This window comes from Macaca thibetana, chromosome 16 (assembly GCF_024542745.1).
Source record: "Macaca thibetana thibetana isolate TM-01 chromosome 16, ASM2454274v1, whole genome shotgun sequence".
Taxonomy (NCBI): Eukaryota; Metazoa; Chordata; class Mammalia; order Primates; family Cercopithecidae; genus Macaca; species Macaca thibetana.
The window spans coordinates 19,594,112-19,609,189 of record NC_065593.1 but is presented as its reverse complement, the minus strand read 5'-3'; the positions used below and the strand labels follow the sequence as shown (position 1 = coordinate 19,609,189).

The 15,078-nt window shown below is 55.5% G+C and overlaps 2 protein-coding genes and 1 long non-coding RNA gene across 3 annotated transcripts in view; 1 reads left to right on the top strand and 2 right to left on the bottom strand.

Annotated features, from left to right (window-relative positions):
• Nucleotides 1–15,078, top strand: part of SERPINF1 (serpin family F member 1) — a 173,001-nt gene that overhangs the window by 96,639 nt on the left and 61,284 nt on the right. The window lies entirely within an intron of this gene.
• Nucleotides 3,409–6,997, bottom strand: TLCD2 (TLC domain containing 2). Its single transcript, XM_050763589.1, has 4 exons — nucleotides 6,621–6,997; nucleotides 6,363–6,445; nucleotides 6,044–6,126; nucleotides 3,409–4,842 (listed from the first exon to the last, which is right to left on the bottom strand). Exons 1-4 carry the CDS (start codon nucleotides 6,794–6,796, stop codon nucleotides 4,390–4,392), a joined length of 795 nt encoding a protein of 264 aa, XP_050619546.1. The 5' UTR covers nucleotides 6,797–6,997; the 3' UTR covers nucleotides 3,409–4,389.
• LOC126938894 (uncharacterized) lies at nucleotides 8,045–13,820 on the bottom strand. The gene is made up of 4 exons (XR_007720187.1): nucleotides 13,594–13,820; nucleotides 12,664–12,806; nucleotides 10,888–10,970; nucleotides 8,045–10,531 (listed from the first exon to the last, which is right to left on the bottom strand). It is a non-coding gene; the product is annotated as an uncharacterized LOC126938894 (long non-coding RNA).

Below are 15,078 nucleotides of genomic sequence, written 5' to 3'. Positions count from 1 at the left end.
TCTCGGCCTCCCAAAGTGCTGGGATTACAGCCTTGGGCCACCGTGCCCGGCTGGCCTGGATATTTAAATCATTCTGCGCCCTCCTCCTTTTTTTCTCTCTGTGATTCTCTTTGTCAGCTCCTTTGCCTATATTTGCATCTCAGTTGACACCCCTGATTCTGACTCGTCCTTACCTTCCTACCAGTCTCTGCTGACCGGTTACTGTCAGCCTATGTCATTAGGTTTGCATTGCAGCTGTTTGTCCTTTGTCTTTCTGCCTGCCTCCAAGTCCCCGTATCTCCTGGTCTCTTCCGTTGGTGAATCTTCCCACTGACTGCCTCCTCCGCCTTCTGCTCTTCCGCTTCTCAGCTCCCCGGACTCATCCCCCCTCTTCTCTGTGCCCACCTCTCCTCTTGCTCTTCTGATCTCTCTATCTGCCAGTATTTCCTCCATCGCTCCTGAGCCTGGGTGTTCCTCCTTGTCACTCACTCTATTTCCTTTATTTTCTTTTGAGACGGAGTCTCGCTCTGTCGCCCAGGCTGGAGTGCAGTGGCCGGATCTCAGCTCACTGCAAGCTCCGCCTCCCGGGTTCACGCCATTCTCCTGCCTCAGCCTCCCGAGTAGCTGGGACTACAGGCGCCCGCCACCTCGCCCGGCTAATTTTTTATATTTTTGTAAAGACTGGGTCTCACCGTGTTAGCCAGGATGGTCTCGATCTCCTGACCTCGTGATCCGCCTGCCTCGGCCTCCCAAAGTGCTGGGATTACAGGCGTGAGCCACTGCGCCCGGCCCTTTTTTTTTTTTTTTTTTTTTCTGACACAGAGTCTGGCTCTGTCGCCCAGGCTGGAGTGCAGTGGCCTTAGCTCACCGCAAGCTCCGCTTCCCGGGTTCACGCCTTTCTTCTGCCTCAGCCTCCTGAGTAGCTGGGACTACAGGCACCTGCCAGCACGCCCAGCTAATATTTTGCATTTTCAGTAGAGACAGGGTTTCACCGTGTTAGTCAGGATGGTCTGGATCTCCTGACCTCGTGATCCGCCCGCCTCGGCCTCCCAAAGTGTTGGGATTACAGGCATGAGCCACCGTGCCGGGCTGACTCACTCTAGTTCACTGTCTAGACTCTGGGTGCCTTTCAGCCTTGGGGTCTCTTCTTGTTGGCCTTTATTTCTATTTTTCTGGTCCTTTTTGTTTATAACCATTTTATCAGTTCTGTGACGTTGGTGTCTCTCAGGATCTATGACAGCCTTTCTCCATATTTCTGCTAAGGCCTGTCTCTTTTGCCCTCCATCCCTTTTTGCCTCTGTCACCTCTATGCGAATAATCCTTCTGTCTTTCTATCTGTCGCTCAATCTATGTATGTCTGTCTCTGTCATTCTTTGTGTCTTTCTGTACTTCCGCTTCTTAGCAAGGTTTTTTTGAAGACAATCTTCCTGTCTCTTGCTTTTGCTCATGTACCTTTTCTGTGGATGGCTAAGGGTTGCCTCTCTCAGTTCATTGTTTAGTAGAACAGCCTTAATCTGCTCGGCACTTCCCATCACCTGGATGTTCTGGGAAGGAAGCGGTCTTGTTCAACAGAAAAAAAAACACAGCAGCAGCACTTTGGGAGGCCGAGACGGGCGGATCACGAGGTCAGGAGATCGAGACCATCCTGGCTAACACGGTGAAACCCCGTCTCTACTAAAAAAAATACAAAAAAACTAGCCGGGCGTGGTGGCGGCGCCTGTAGTTCCAGCTGCTCGGGAGGCTGAGGCAGGAGAATGGCGTGAACCCAGGAGGCGGAGCTTGCAGTGAGCTGAGATCTGGCCACTGCACTCCAGCCCGGGTGACAGAGCGAGACTCTGTCTCAAAAAAAAAAAAAAAAAAAAAAAAAAAAAAGGCCGGGCGCGGTGGCTCAAGCCTGTAATCCCAGCACTTTGGGAGGCCGAGGCGGGTGGATCACGAGGTCAGGAGATCGAGACTATCCTGGCTAACATGGTGAAACCCCGTCTCTACTAAAAATACAAAAAAAAAAACTAGCCGGGCGTGGTGGCGGGCGCCTGTAGTCTCAGCTACTTGGGAGGCTGAGGCGGGAGAATGGCGTGAACCCGGGAGGCGGAGCTTGCAGTGAGCCGAGATCACGCCACTGCACTCCAGCCTGGGAGACACAGCGAGACTCCGTCTCAAAAAAAAAAAAAAAAAAAAAAAAAACACAGCAGAAGCAACAGGGAGGAAGAGCTTATGAATGAATCTCAGAAAAGGTCCAGCTCTTCCTTTTTTTTTTTTCTTTTGAGACGGAGTCTCACTCTGTTGCCCAGGCTGGAGTGTAGTGGCACGATCTCAGCTCACTGCAGCCTCTGCCTCCTGGGTTCAAGCGATTTTCCTGCCTCAGCCTCCTGAGTAGCTGGGATTACAGGTATCTGGCTAATTTTTGTATTTTTAGTAGAGACAGGGTTTCACCATGTTTACCAGGCTGGTCTTGAACTCCTGACCTCAGGTGATCCTCCCATCTCAGCCTCCCAAAGTGCTGGGATTACAGGCGTGAGCCACCACGCCCGGCCAGAAGGCCAGCTATTCCTTTATCCTCCTGCAGCCTTCTCTCACACGCTCTGCCTCTGCCCTCATTCTTCCACGAAAGCCTGGGCCTGGGAAAACTCTGTACTGGGCACCCAAGTGGGTGCTTGAGTTCCTTCTGTGATTCTGGACTTCAGTGCCATCCTAAGAAGACAGACCTAGCCCTGTGTTCATTCCTCTAATAATCCGAATTGTCTTTGAAAAGTCAAAAGAGGGCCGGGCGCGGTGGCTCAAGCCTGTAATCCCAGCACTTTGGGAGGCCGAGACGGGCGGATCACGAGGTCAGGAGATCGAGACCATACTGGCTAACACAGTGAAACCCCGTCTCTACTAAAAAAATACAAAAAACTAGCCGGGCGAGGTGGCGGGCGCCTGTAGTCCCAGCTACTCGGGAGGCTGAGGCAGGAGAATGGCGTAGACCCGGGAGGCGGAGCTTGCAGTGAGCTGAGATCCGGCCACTGCATTCCAGCCTGGGCGACAGAGCGAGACTCCGTCTCCAGAAAAAAAAAAAAAAAAAAAAAAAAGAAAAGTCAAAAGAGGCCAGGTACGGTGGCTCACGTCTGTAATCCCAGCACTTTGGGAGGCTGAGGTGGGTGGATCACTTGAGTGCAAAAGTTTGAGACCAGCCTGGGCAACATGGCAAAACCTGGTCTCTATAAGAAAACACCAAAATTAGCCTGGTGCAGTGGCGTGCACCTGTAGTCCCAGCTACTTGGGAGGCTAAGCTGGGAGGCAGGAGTATTGCTTGAGCCTGGGAGGCAGAGATTCCAGTGAGCCAAGATCAAGTCCTACACGCTGTCCTGGGCGACAGAGCAAGAACTTGTCTCAAAAAAAAAAAAAAAGAAAAAGAAAAAAGAAAAAGAAAAAAGAAAAGAAAAAAAAAAACGAAAAGTAAAAAGACACCAAAAAAATTTAAAAATTTAAAAAAATTAAAAGGACACAGTAGGACCAGGGTTAAGCAGAAAAACAGGAGTGTGTGCCGGGCGTAGTGGCTCATATCTATAATCCCAGCACTCTGGGAGGCCGAGGCAGGTGGATCACTTGTCAGGAGTTCAAGACCAGCCTGGGCAACATGGTGAAACCTCTCCACCAAAAAATACAAAAATTAGCTGGTCTTGGTGGTGCATGCCTGTAGTCCCAGCTACTTGGGAGGCTAAGGCAGGAGAATCACTTGAACCCAAGAGGCTGAGGTTGCAGTGAGCTGGAATCGTGCCACTACACTCCAGCCTGGGTGACAGAGTGAGATGCTATCTCATAAAAAAATAAAAAAGAAAAACAAAAGAAAGAAAAACAGGAGTGTGGCTTTGAGAACCAGAAATATTAGCAGCAATTGCTGTGGCCCAGGTTCTGTCTCTTGGCAACTATCACGTCCATCTCTGCCGGGACAGATAGCACCTCCTCTACCTTCCTCCCCCTGCCAGAATTTGGTTATAGGTGAGATCTCTTTTCTCTGTCCCTACTCGCCCCATACCAGATCTCTCTGATCCTAGTGGGACTTCACCTTCCCCGACATGTCCCTGGGTTAAAGCAAAGAGCTTCTGTCTCCACTGGCAGTTTCTTCCAGCTGCTTGCCTCCTGCCACCCTTTACTGACAGATCTGGCTGTACTTCTTGAGTTTATTTGCTGGAAAGGGCACTCATCTGATGACGGATTTCAGTAAACAGAAACCCAGGTTCCCACCCATCCAGCATCAGCATTTCTTCTTAGATCCTAGCAAGGGGAAGGGATGTGAGTTAGCTGGAAGAGAAACCGAGATGCTGATGAGCCAGTCTGGCCCTCACCCCGATGGGGGACTGTGCATGGAAGACTCTCATCTCCTTGTCCTGGCCCCACCTCCCCCAGCGAGGGGCCCATGGCTTTTCTCTAGTCTTTCAGGCTGAGAGTGGAATTGTCCCTGGTGACAGGTCCATCGTCACGATGTGTCCTGGTCCCCCTGGTTTTCTCGTGCCCGGGGCTGGGTGGATGGGGTCGAGACCGCAGGACATCATTGACCAGAATGCGGATCCCCAATATGATGCTCATGACGCCCACAGTGACCAGCCCAATTCCACCCAGGGTGACCAGAGCAAGAGGAACCTGGTGGCGCTGCCGGAATAGCCACAGACTCATCCACCCCAGCGGGACCAGGCGGAAGAGGGCCAGGGTGGCCAAGGAGGCCCAGCTGGTCACGCTGAAGGCCAGGGATGGGGCCTGGCGAGAGAGCAACAGCAGCTTCCGCAGGTGCAAGCAGGCAGAGTTCAACTCCAGGAGCAGAGACACCATGGAGAAGCCCACGTAGTGGCCAGACAGAACAGCGGTGCTGAGGCAGCTCACCACCTGGGAGCCAGGGTCACAGGTCAGAGGACCCCCCACAACCTGCCAGCCATCATGTCCCAATAACCCAGGCCTTAAGAGAGGCTTCCACGCACTCTGTGGGACTCCCCAAACACCTGACCTTTATGCTTTTACCTTTATCCTGGGGCCCTAAGCAGCCTTGAAACAACCCTTCCATAGATGGAGCCAGGATTGGCCCAGGGAGGGGCTGTCTCATCCCCTAACACCCCTTTAACTTCCCATTCCTGGGCTTTCTTTTCTTTCTTTTTTTTTTTTTTTTTTGAGACAGAGTCTCACTCTGTCACCAGGCTGGAGTGCAGTGGTGTGATCTTGGTTCACTGCAACCTCCGCTTCCCTGGTTCAAGAGATTCTCCTGCCTCAGCTTCCCGAGTAGCTGGGACTACAGGCGTGCACCACCACACCCAGCTAATTTTTGTATTTTTAGTAGAGACGGGGTTTCACTGTATTAGGATGGTCTCGATCTCCTGACCTCGTGATCCACCTTCCTCGGCCTCCCAAAGTTCTGGGATTACAGGCGTGAGCCACTACACCTGGCCTAGGGCTTTCATACCGCATACCCACACCCTATACTAGGGCACCCCCTTTTCAGAAAAGCTCCATATTCCACATTTCCGTGATCAACTGCACACCTGTAGGGGGACCCGAACTCCTTAGGCTCACATGGTAGGTGCCCTTGGATGGTGGGTGTCTGGACTCCCCAGCTGTGGCCAGCAGCCACCTCCTCCCCCTAACTCAGCCTAAGACTGGGGAGCCAAGCACCAGCTGGGGGCAGAGACTCTGTGGGAAATGATAGGATAGAAAAATGAAGAGAGGGCCAGGGGCGGTGGCTCATGCCTGTAACCCCGTCACTTTGGGAGGCCGAAGTGGGTGGATCACCTGAGGTCAGAATTTCGAGACCAGCCTGGCCAACATAGAGAAACCCCATCTTTAGTAAAAATATAAAAATTACTTGGGTGTGGTGGTGGGTGCCTGTAATTCCAGCTACATGGGAGGCTGAGGGAGGAGAATTGCTTGAACCCCGGAGGCGAAGGCTGCAGTGAGCTGAGGCTGAACCACTGGACTCCAAATTGGGTGACAGAGTGAGACTCTGTCTCAAAAAAAAGAAGAAAGAGGAAAGACTGGGAAGCTCAGGTTGGACAGGGTTCCCTCCTCCCTCCTGTCTGGCTTCTCCCCTCAGTCTCACCACCAAATGATGACAGAGAAGATCCCAGGTCTTGCCCAAGGTCTGGTTCCGCAGCAGGTCAGCTCCGTCTGCCAGGAAGTAACCTGTGGGCATGGGGGTAGAGGTTAGGCTGCTTCAGAGCCTGGGCAGCTTAGAGAGGATTTCCAGCTCCCCCCTCCCCGCCCTGCCCCGCCCCTCTCCCAGTTCTTAGGTTTCCCTTGGTAAAAGCTTCAGGAACGTTTAACCCCCACGGGGGAGGGGAATGGACCTCGAAGGACAGCAGAAGCTGCCCCCCGCACCCCCCGTCGCCCCACCGGCCCAGCCTTCCCTGCAGACTTACCCACAGACACGGCCACCAGCACCAGGGCCCAGCTCGGGTGGCCATGGATGGGGTCGGCGGCCATCTGAGGGTGCAGTGACAGGCTGGGGTATGGAGGGGGAAGGGAGGGGCATGGTTAGCCTCTCCAGGCCCTGACCCCGCTCTCTCTGTGGGCGCCCCCACCCCAGTCTCAACTCTGGAGACGCCCGCCGGGTCTCCCGGCCTCAGCCTCCCACCCCTCGCCCTCGCCCGGTGCGCCTCGAACCCCCAAGCCCGCACCCGAGCAGTGCCCCGGCCCCCGAGAGCAGGCTGTGCGCCAGGGAGACGCAGAGGTTCCGCCACTGCCAGCGGTCCCGAGTGGCCAATTCCGGCGTGGGCAGCCGCCGCAGCCCCCAGTGCAGCCCTCGGAACGCAAGGAAGGAGGCGCCGGCCACCAGGAGCCCCGGGGGCGCCATGGCCGGGCAGCGGTTGGGGGGGCGGGGGGTCCAAGTCTGTCCGCTTGGTGCCCGCACTCTCGGCCAGGACTGGAACCCGCTTTCCTGCAGGGCTGGGCCCCCGGCTCCCCTCCCGGCCCCGCCTTCGAAATCCGCAGGAACTTTTCCCTGCTCGTCCACGCCCCATCCCTCGGCTGCGCGGTGATTGGAGCAGCCGCGGGGCCACCACCCCCGGAGCCTTGGCCACCGATCGCGTCCCGCCCCAGCCAGGGGAGCGGTTCGGGGGCTCCGGACCCTAGAGCTCGGGGGGCCTCCAGGATGTTCACCAATAGGGTTCCTCCCCAGCTCCAGGCGTCCTGAAGCGCTGGAGTTGCAGACCTGGGTCTCCAGTCTAACCTCACCTGACACTCCCGGGCCCCGCCCGCGAACCTCGACCTCCTCCTCCAGCTCCAGAGCCTTTCACCTACTGAGCGTCACCGCCACACCCTGGAAGCAGAGGCCAGCACAGCCCACCCGTGCCTGCCCGAGTCTCGCCGCCGCCCCCACTTCCCTCCCAGCATCCGTGGTGGGGAGGGGGCGCCCCACTTTCTTGGAGCCACCCCTTCTGCCTCCTGAGGTTTCCAGGCCTTTAACATATCCCAGAAAACCTGTAATTCCAGCAGTTCTGCTCCCCGCTTCCACAACCCCCAGGAGCCCCCATGTTGGAGAAGCGACGCACTGGGCCCCGCCCTGACCCCTAGCATTGTTTTTGGCCCTACAGAGGAGCCTCATTAGGAAGACGAGGCAAAAGGGAATCGCAGGCCGCCGGTCTTGAAAAGCACCCCCTTCCCCAAAGGCCTGGTACCTGTTGGGTAGGTAGGGTATCTAACAATCCAAGGACAAGGAAAGGTAACACAGGGTCCCTTCAAGGCTGGGACAGAGTCAGAAGAGAAAAACAGATCTGTCCTGCTCTCAGTAGCAGGGCTGTTAAGATTCTAGAACCCTCCAGCCTTAAGAGGAAAAGTCTCCCCCAGCCCCTCACCACCTGAAGAGCCCCAGGTTTGTACTGCTTTCCTTCCATCTTACTCCACTCCACACCTCTTCAGCTAGCAGTCAGCCAGCAATTCAGAGCTGTTTCCTGCAGCCTGAGAGGAAGGATTCCAGCTACTTCAAAGAATTAAGTTCATAGACGAAGAGGCATCCCAACCAAACCTTCTCACCAAAAAGCTGAGGTCTTCCCTTCATTATTCTACCCCCACTTCTCCAAAGGTTTAAATAATAACACCAATCTCTTAAATTATATTTATTATAGGAAAGCAATACACAATTAATGTAGAAAATTTGGAAATTACAGAAAAACTAAAGATGAAAATTTCAGTGACTTTGTTCCACCATCCAAAGATAACCACTAAACATTTTTTAGCATGCCTTTCGTCTTTTTTATCTGCTCTACGTATACAAGTATACACCCATACTTTAAAAGACAAAATTGAGATCACATAACATGCACTATTTTTACAACCTTTTAATATTCAAGGAGTATTTTTCTTTCAGTCAGATGTTCTTTTACATGACTTTTAATGTCTGTGCAGTACCCCACCATCTGGATGGAGATACAATAATTTCCCTAAGCAAAATCCCCTACTGCAAACTTTCATTACAGCAGAAAAGGAATGAATTCCCAACCAAACCATTGCTTCCCATTTTTCTCCATTGCAAACCTAGGATGAACATCTTATCACTAACTAAATCCTTAATTATTTTCTTAGGATAAATTCCCAAAGATAGAATTCATAGGTCAAAGGACGTGGAGCTTTTAGGCTACATGACACATATTATCCAACCGCCATCCAGGAAGCCTGCACCGATGTATACGATGTATACTCCCACGCGCAATATATGGCAATGTCATTTCAATAGTCTCTTTGCCAATATTGGGTCTTATTTTTTTCTGTTATGGTTTGCTAAGGGAAAAATGCTTTCAGCTCTATTTGCCTTTCTTTAATTACTAATGAAGCATACATTTTTTTCATGGTTTTATCCATTCCGATTTCTTTTATGAATTTCCTGTGTATGTCCTTTCGCAGATGGCTCTTGGTCCTTGAGGCTGCTTACATAAACATTACAGGCTGGGCGGAGGTGGAAGTAGGGCGGTGAAGCCACAGGGCACTGCACTATGGTGCCACATCTTGGAGGCAGAAAGCCTGGAGAGAAATGGCGATCAAAGGAGGAGAGGGCTGGAGGCTTGCCGTCGATGGAGGCTGGCTGTCCTCCCTCCTTTTGGGGTGCTCCTGGCCTTTATGGGCTCCTCTGTTGGATGCCCAGGTAGGACCCTGTGCTCTCCAGGCCTGGTCCTTCACTGGTCTCCGCATTTCCAGGCTCCCTTTCCTCACCTCTGCTCCATGATGGGTGAAGATGGCAGAGGCACATGCGAGGGCTGGAGGGAGACGCTGTGGCCAGTGAAGCAAGAAGAAAGGACGGAGGCAGTGTCCAGGAACAGAGTGACCTTTGTTGCAGCCTATGCGTCTATCCCCTCCTCTCTACCACTGTCCCACTCAGCTTGGCTGCAGAAGGGCAGGGTTCCACAGTCTACTCTTCTCCACATCCTTGAGTTTTTCACAAGCGGAGGATAAGATACAGCTCCCTGCACATCTCCTCCCACCAAATCGAACAGACAGCTTCCTGTAGCCGCTGGGTGAGAATGGATCAGGGCTGGAGGGGGCAGGTTTACACTGCCTGATATCCAGAAGGAGGTCACATCCCACAACCCACCTCCCCTGCTTGCTGCAGGGGAGAATTTCCCATCTGCACAGGCCTGAGCTGGGGATCACACACCACCTTGGAAAGCAAAGTGAGGAAAGAAACAGGGCAGCGGCAGTTAGAATCCCACCAAGGGGCTGCTGTCCTGCTTTGGATATCAGGGGAAGCCTTGGGCCACCCTTGCATGGGGGGACATCGTGGAGAGGCGAGCTCCTCCTAGCTCCTTGCATTGGTCTAACTCTAACCCCCTCCTCCAGCTTCCCATTACCCCGCCCAGCTCCTGGGTGATGGTGTCAGGGATGGGGGAGGGACAACAGCTTATGTGAAAAGTGTGTGTTCCCACCCACAGCGGCGCGAGAGCCCAGGTGGGCTTCTGACTCCCTCACGTACACTCATCTGTCTGGCTGCCCATCTCACAGGTGGAGAAACTGAGACAGGAGGCCTAAGGGTCTCAGACACAGGTAAGCGGCCAGGAATCGAGAGTCTGGGCCAGCCTAAGGAAATGCAGGGAAAAATAAGAGCAGAGGGATGATCCTCACACCGGGTTCAGTGTCACTTTTCCTGGAAGAGTGAACTTACTTTCGGACCTCATCTGGAAAGGCCAGTGGGGAAGAATGAGAGACACGGAAGGAGGGTCAAGAAGGAAGTTGGGGAGACAGAGTGTTCTCTCCACTTCTTCCCACTGTCACACAAAGACCAACTAACCTGGGCTTGTTTGAGCCTTCTACTCCTCAATTCAGCCAGTGTCTCTAATCTAAAACCGCTCCTTGCTGGGCCAATCTGGGCAAAGGCTCTCCAGCTTTCCCAAAACGTATCATCAACCCTGCTGCTCGGACCTTCCCAGCCCATTTCTGTCACCTTCCAGATGATGGGGAAAGCAGCTCCTCCTCCTCCTCGAAGCCAGGGGCAGAGGGCAACAGTTCTTCAACTGGCAGCTTTAGCTGGGTCAGGACATAAAGCTTGCCACTGAAGAACTACTGCGGCTCAGCCAGGTGAGGGTGTGAGAGGAACAGGCTCCTAGGGGAAAGGGAGGGAAAATGGGAAAGAGCTGAGCAGGGCATGTTGCTGCCACGCTGACCCACTCACTGGCCATCAGGGTCCTGCCCCAGTAGACCTTTGAGATTCTAATGAAGGGTTGCAGCTCTGATGTGGGCCTGCAGAAGCTGTTAGCCTCAGTGAGCAGCAAGAGGCAGCTGTAAACAGACTTCCCTTACTCTTCTTTCCAGAACTGGAGTCTAGAGAAACCCAGTCCTGCTCTCAGCCACCCCTGCCCTAGCAGCCCCCGGGGGCCCAGCCTCCTCAGCATTCAGACAGGGCAGAGCCCGAGACCCTGGACACACCCCACCAGCACGCAGGTACTAGAAGTGTGGTACCTCAGGTCCAGAAATATGAGTTCAGTCATCAGCCCAAATGACTTGTTCCCAGGGAGTTCAGCTGGAAGGAGAGTTCTGGGGGCCTGGATTGGGGAAGAGTGAGGAAGGGAGGAGGCCTAGCGTTTGAAAGAAGGTCAGCAGAGGCCCCGGGGCTGTGAGGGGCGGACAGGGGACCACAGGCTGGAGAGGAGGGAGGTGTGGGCAGGGTGGCTGGGGCTGTGAGGGGCGGGCAGGGGACCACAGGCTGGAGGGGAGGGAGGTATGAGCAGGGTGGCTGGGCAGCTTCCCCAGGACTCTCGGATGCCAGGCATTCCGCTTGCGCATTCCGGGTACATCTGGTATGAATTCCAGGCTGTCTGCCGGCCCCTCCATGTCTGAACTTTGTTCCAAGTTCCAAGCCCCGCCCCCACAGTTCCAACGCATGAATCAGCAGGAAAAGCCGGGCCCTGCAGCATGGCCCAGGGAGGGGGCTGGGGGCGTGGCAGGCTCGGGGGATGTGAGCTGGGGAGGGCGGGTCTCTGCTGACACTCAGTCCAAGGGCATGGCCCACGCCAGGCTGAGGGGCCAAGGCGGTCTTGCCTTGGAATTTCTATACTCAGAGGGTAAGAAAGATTGGCGGATACGGGGTGCGGTTCAAATTCCGAAACCCTCTTGGGAGGCATGAACTTTGTGTATCTTCCTTCCCCTGGGTGACCAGTCCAACTCCGTCCGACCTTCCTCTGTCTGAGATAGCTCTGTTCAACTCAGAGGAGTCAGCAGCTGCTGAGAGTCTATGCCAAGCAGGTGCCCTTGGCTGCAGGGCGGGGTGGGCCCAGGGCACTGACCCTCTGACCAGCTGCTCCATCAACCCTCTGGCACTCTGACAGCTCCTAGCCCAGTCTGACAGCCAGGATGACAGGCCAAAGGAGTTGGAGGCTGGAACCAGGGCCGGAGGGAGGTGGGGGCGACAGCCTCGCCGGAGGCCATGGGGAGGGGCCAAGAGTTGGCCGGGAGGTGGGGAGAGAGGGAGCCCAGTGATGACTAACCCAGGCGCCCCACCCAGCCAGCCGGCTTCCCAGGCAGTCAGGGCCAGGCCTGGGCTAGGGGCCTCACAACCGGACAGGCTGGGGGGAGGTGCAGAGGTGACCTTCTCTCGGCCCAAGACGGCCAGTTAGTCTGGGGAGGGGGGGTTAGAGTTTCCAGGCCCTCCTCTTGCCCTCTTTCCCCCGCCCAACCGCGGTGAAACCCTAACCTTTGGGTTGCATAAGGCCCCGGCACCGCCGCCCCCTACTCCTCTCCCCTCCCCCCTTACATAACATCCCCTGGAGGGAACGAGAGGAGGGGCCGGCCCGCCCAGCGACCCCTTCCCTGCCAGGGAGCTGAACTGGCGCTGAACTGGCTCTGACCCAGTGAACGCCGACAGAGGCAAAGCACCTCCCCGCCGCCCGCTCGGGGGGTCCAGAACCTCCCCAGGCTAGATGGCCGGCCCCTGTATCCTCAGACCGCGGGCCGCCGGGTGAGCCGCCCCCGGCCCTCCGGCCCTCCGGCCCCTCGGCTCCCCCAACCCCGCCACTCCGCCAGCCCTTCCGCCACGACTCCCGTCCCGGACTCTTTCCTCAGAGCTCCTGACACACTAACCCGGCCAGTCCAGGCCCCTCTTCCCGAAGCGCCCCTGCCCCCGCCGCCCCCTCTCTCCTCCCCGGAAGGGCAGGGTGTGGCCGCCCGGACCCCACTTTCACCCTCCATCCCGTTACCGCGGTTCCCCGCTGCGTGACCGGATGGCCAGCTCACACCCACCTGGTGCTGGGTGTGGGGGTTGCTGCGCAGAGGGGAGGAAATCACTGCGTCCTCTCCCCACGGCCGGCGGCGCTGTCTCTTCTCGGCGCCCAGCACACACCGGCTCCAGGCTCCGATCAGCTGGCGGCGTCGTGACGCACGAGCTGCGAATGCACCGCCCGGGGCCAATCACCGCCCACTGCTGGGCAACGTGGCCACGCCCACCCGGGGGCGCCGGGGCCTCGCCCTGGTCCCGCCTCTCCAGGCGCCCTGGCTCTGATTGGCAAGGAGGCCACCCTTTTGCCGGGCGGAATTGCACCAAGCCCCGCCCACCCACTCACGAGCCGGCCAATAGACGGAAAGGCGTGGCCCAGCCCTTCGCGTCAGCGACCCGCTTAGAAAAGCGCTACGTCAAACGAGAGTCCTAAAGAGCAGGCGAAAGTCACGGCGTCTGCATTTGCAATGCATGCTGGTCCGTGTAGTTCTCAGCCCGACACCCTCCTTCCCAGAACCCAGTGCGCTCTGTGAGTTGGCATTTTTAAACTGAGCTCGGAATCCGGCCCAGGGAAGTCCTTAAAGGGCGACAGCCCCTCCTTGTTGGAGCCGTGAGTGCTTCTTTTAGACATCTCCCAAACTGACTGGCCGGCCTCGGCGGGACGCTATAGCTCTTTAAGGAAAGGTGGCGCGGACCAAGGAGCAGGAGTGGACAGAGCGTCAGCCCCCAGGGTAGCAGAGGCTGCCGCTGGAGAGCTATCGAGGCCTTTTGGAGGAGGGAGGATGCTCACCTCGCCCAGCCCAGCTTTCACTGGAGAGACCCAGCCCACTCCTCCTGGGGGCCCTTCCTAACCAGAGGAGGCTTTTTTCTGGGATGTCTCTTCCCAGTCCCAGAAGAGCCCCCAGAGCCTCCCAAGAGGTAGCTTTCTAACAATAGATTCATAGCACAGTCCTCACCTTCGGGTACAGGGAGGGCTTCTGGTCAGAAATTAGGGGATGGGCCATGCCAAAGTGCAAATGGTCAGCAATCGCATCCTCTGATTAACCCCCATTCAGTCCCGCCCTCCAAAGCTCTTCACTGACTCAGGCCTACTTAGGGAAGAGATTTCGAAGGTGGAGACCAATGAGCAGACTGCTCCTTCCCCAGGGGCCAATCAGAGTCTCGATGAGCGGGGGATGGGCAAAAACTGAAATGAACCCAATGACTTGGCAAAAGCTGTTGGTCGGCTTTTTTAAAGGGGCAAGCCTACCCCACCTTATCACTCCGCGCAAGCCCCAGAAAGAGGAACATGTAGACTGAAATCCATGCCTTTTCCTTCAGCTCCAAATAAGGGCTGAGAGTAACTGAGGAGAGACGAGCCTGGAGGGTGAGATCCTTCCCTCTGTTAAATACGCTCTCCATCAGGTAATTGATAAAGTTCCTTGGAGCTCCAGAATTCTGAGCCTGCGTTCAGGACATTGCGCCTTTAAGGAAACTTCCTGCCTTGCGCCCCAGTAACAGCTGATTGTTGGAAAGTGTGACCTCAGGGGACGAATCAGCTGTTACCACATCCTCCTCCTTGCTTACCCTCCTCCATCCCCCTATCCACCCCCATGGGTGGTGAAGGAAAGAACATGGGGGATGTGATTGTATGATCTTTCTTTTCCCCTATCACTCCAAGACTGTCTACCCCCAACCCCAACCCGAACCCCGCTCTACTCCTTAGTTCTTCAGAGGCTCTGGGCTTGGAAAGAGGTATTTCCTGTTAGCATAGTCAATTCAGACTCTCTGGTCTAGATCCTCCCTGGTCTAGGGGGAGGCCAGTATTGGGGAGGTCCAGAATGGTGGCTGGCACCGGGGAGGGTATAGTGAACCCGAGGACCAAGCCTGGGGAGGAGGAATGGCTATGGGAAGCAAACTTGCAGTTCAGAACGCTGTTTCCCAGGCCAGCCGCCCCCTACTTCCTACTCAAGTTGCCCTATTCCTCCGTGGGCTGATAGGATCTTCCTGGTTTTGCCCATTTACTCCACTTATTTTATTTATTTATTTATTTAGAGACGGAGTCTCGCTCTGTCGCCCAGGCTGGAGTGCAGTGGCGCAATTTCGGCTCACTGCAAGCTCCACCTCCTGGGTTCACGCCATTCTCCTGCCTCAGTCTCCCAAGTAGCTGGGACTACAGGTGCCCGCCACCACGCCCGGCTAATTTTTTTTTATTTTTAGTAGAGACGGGGTTTCACCGTGTTAGCCAGGATGGTCTCGATCTCCTGATCTCGTGATCCACCCACCTTGGCCTTCCAAAGTGCTGGGATTACAGGCGTGAGCCACCGCGCCCGGCCTATTTTATTATTATTATTATTATTATTTTTGAGACAGTCTCGTTCTGTTGCCCAGGCTGGAGTGCAGTGACGCTATCTCGGCTCACTGCAACCTCCACCTCCCGGGTTCAAGCGATTCTCCTCCTT

What these genes read in the sequence shown, in the direction of transcription:
- TLCD2 (XM_050763589.1), bottom strand. Translation starts at nt 6,796, where the DNA reads ATGGCGCCCCCGGGGCTCCTGGTGGCCGGCGCCTCCTTCCTTGCGTTC. An exon ending in GCTGGTGGCCGTGTCTGTGG is followed by an intron (nt 6,127 to 6,362) that starts GTAAGTCTGCAG and finishes CCATGCCCACAG; the next exon opens with GTTACTTCCTGGCAGACGGA. An exon ending in TTCTCTGTCATCATTTGGTG is followed by an intron (nt 4,843 to 6,043) that starts GTGAGACTGAGG and finishes CCTGGCTCCCAG; the next exon opens with GTGGTGAGCTGCCTCAGCAC.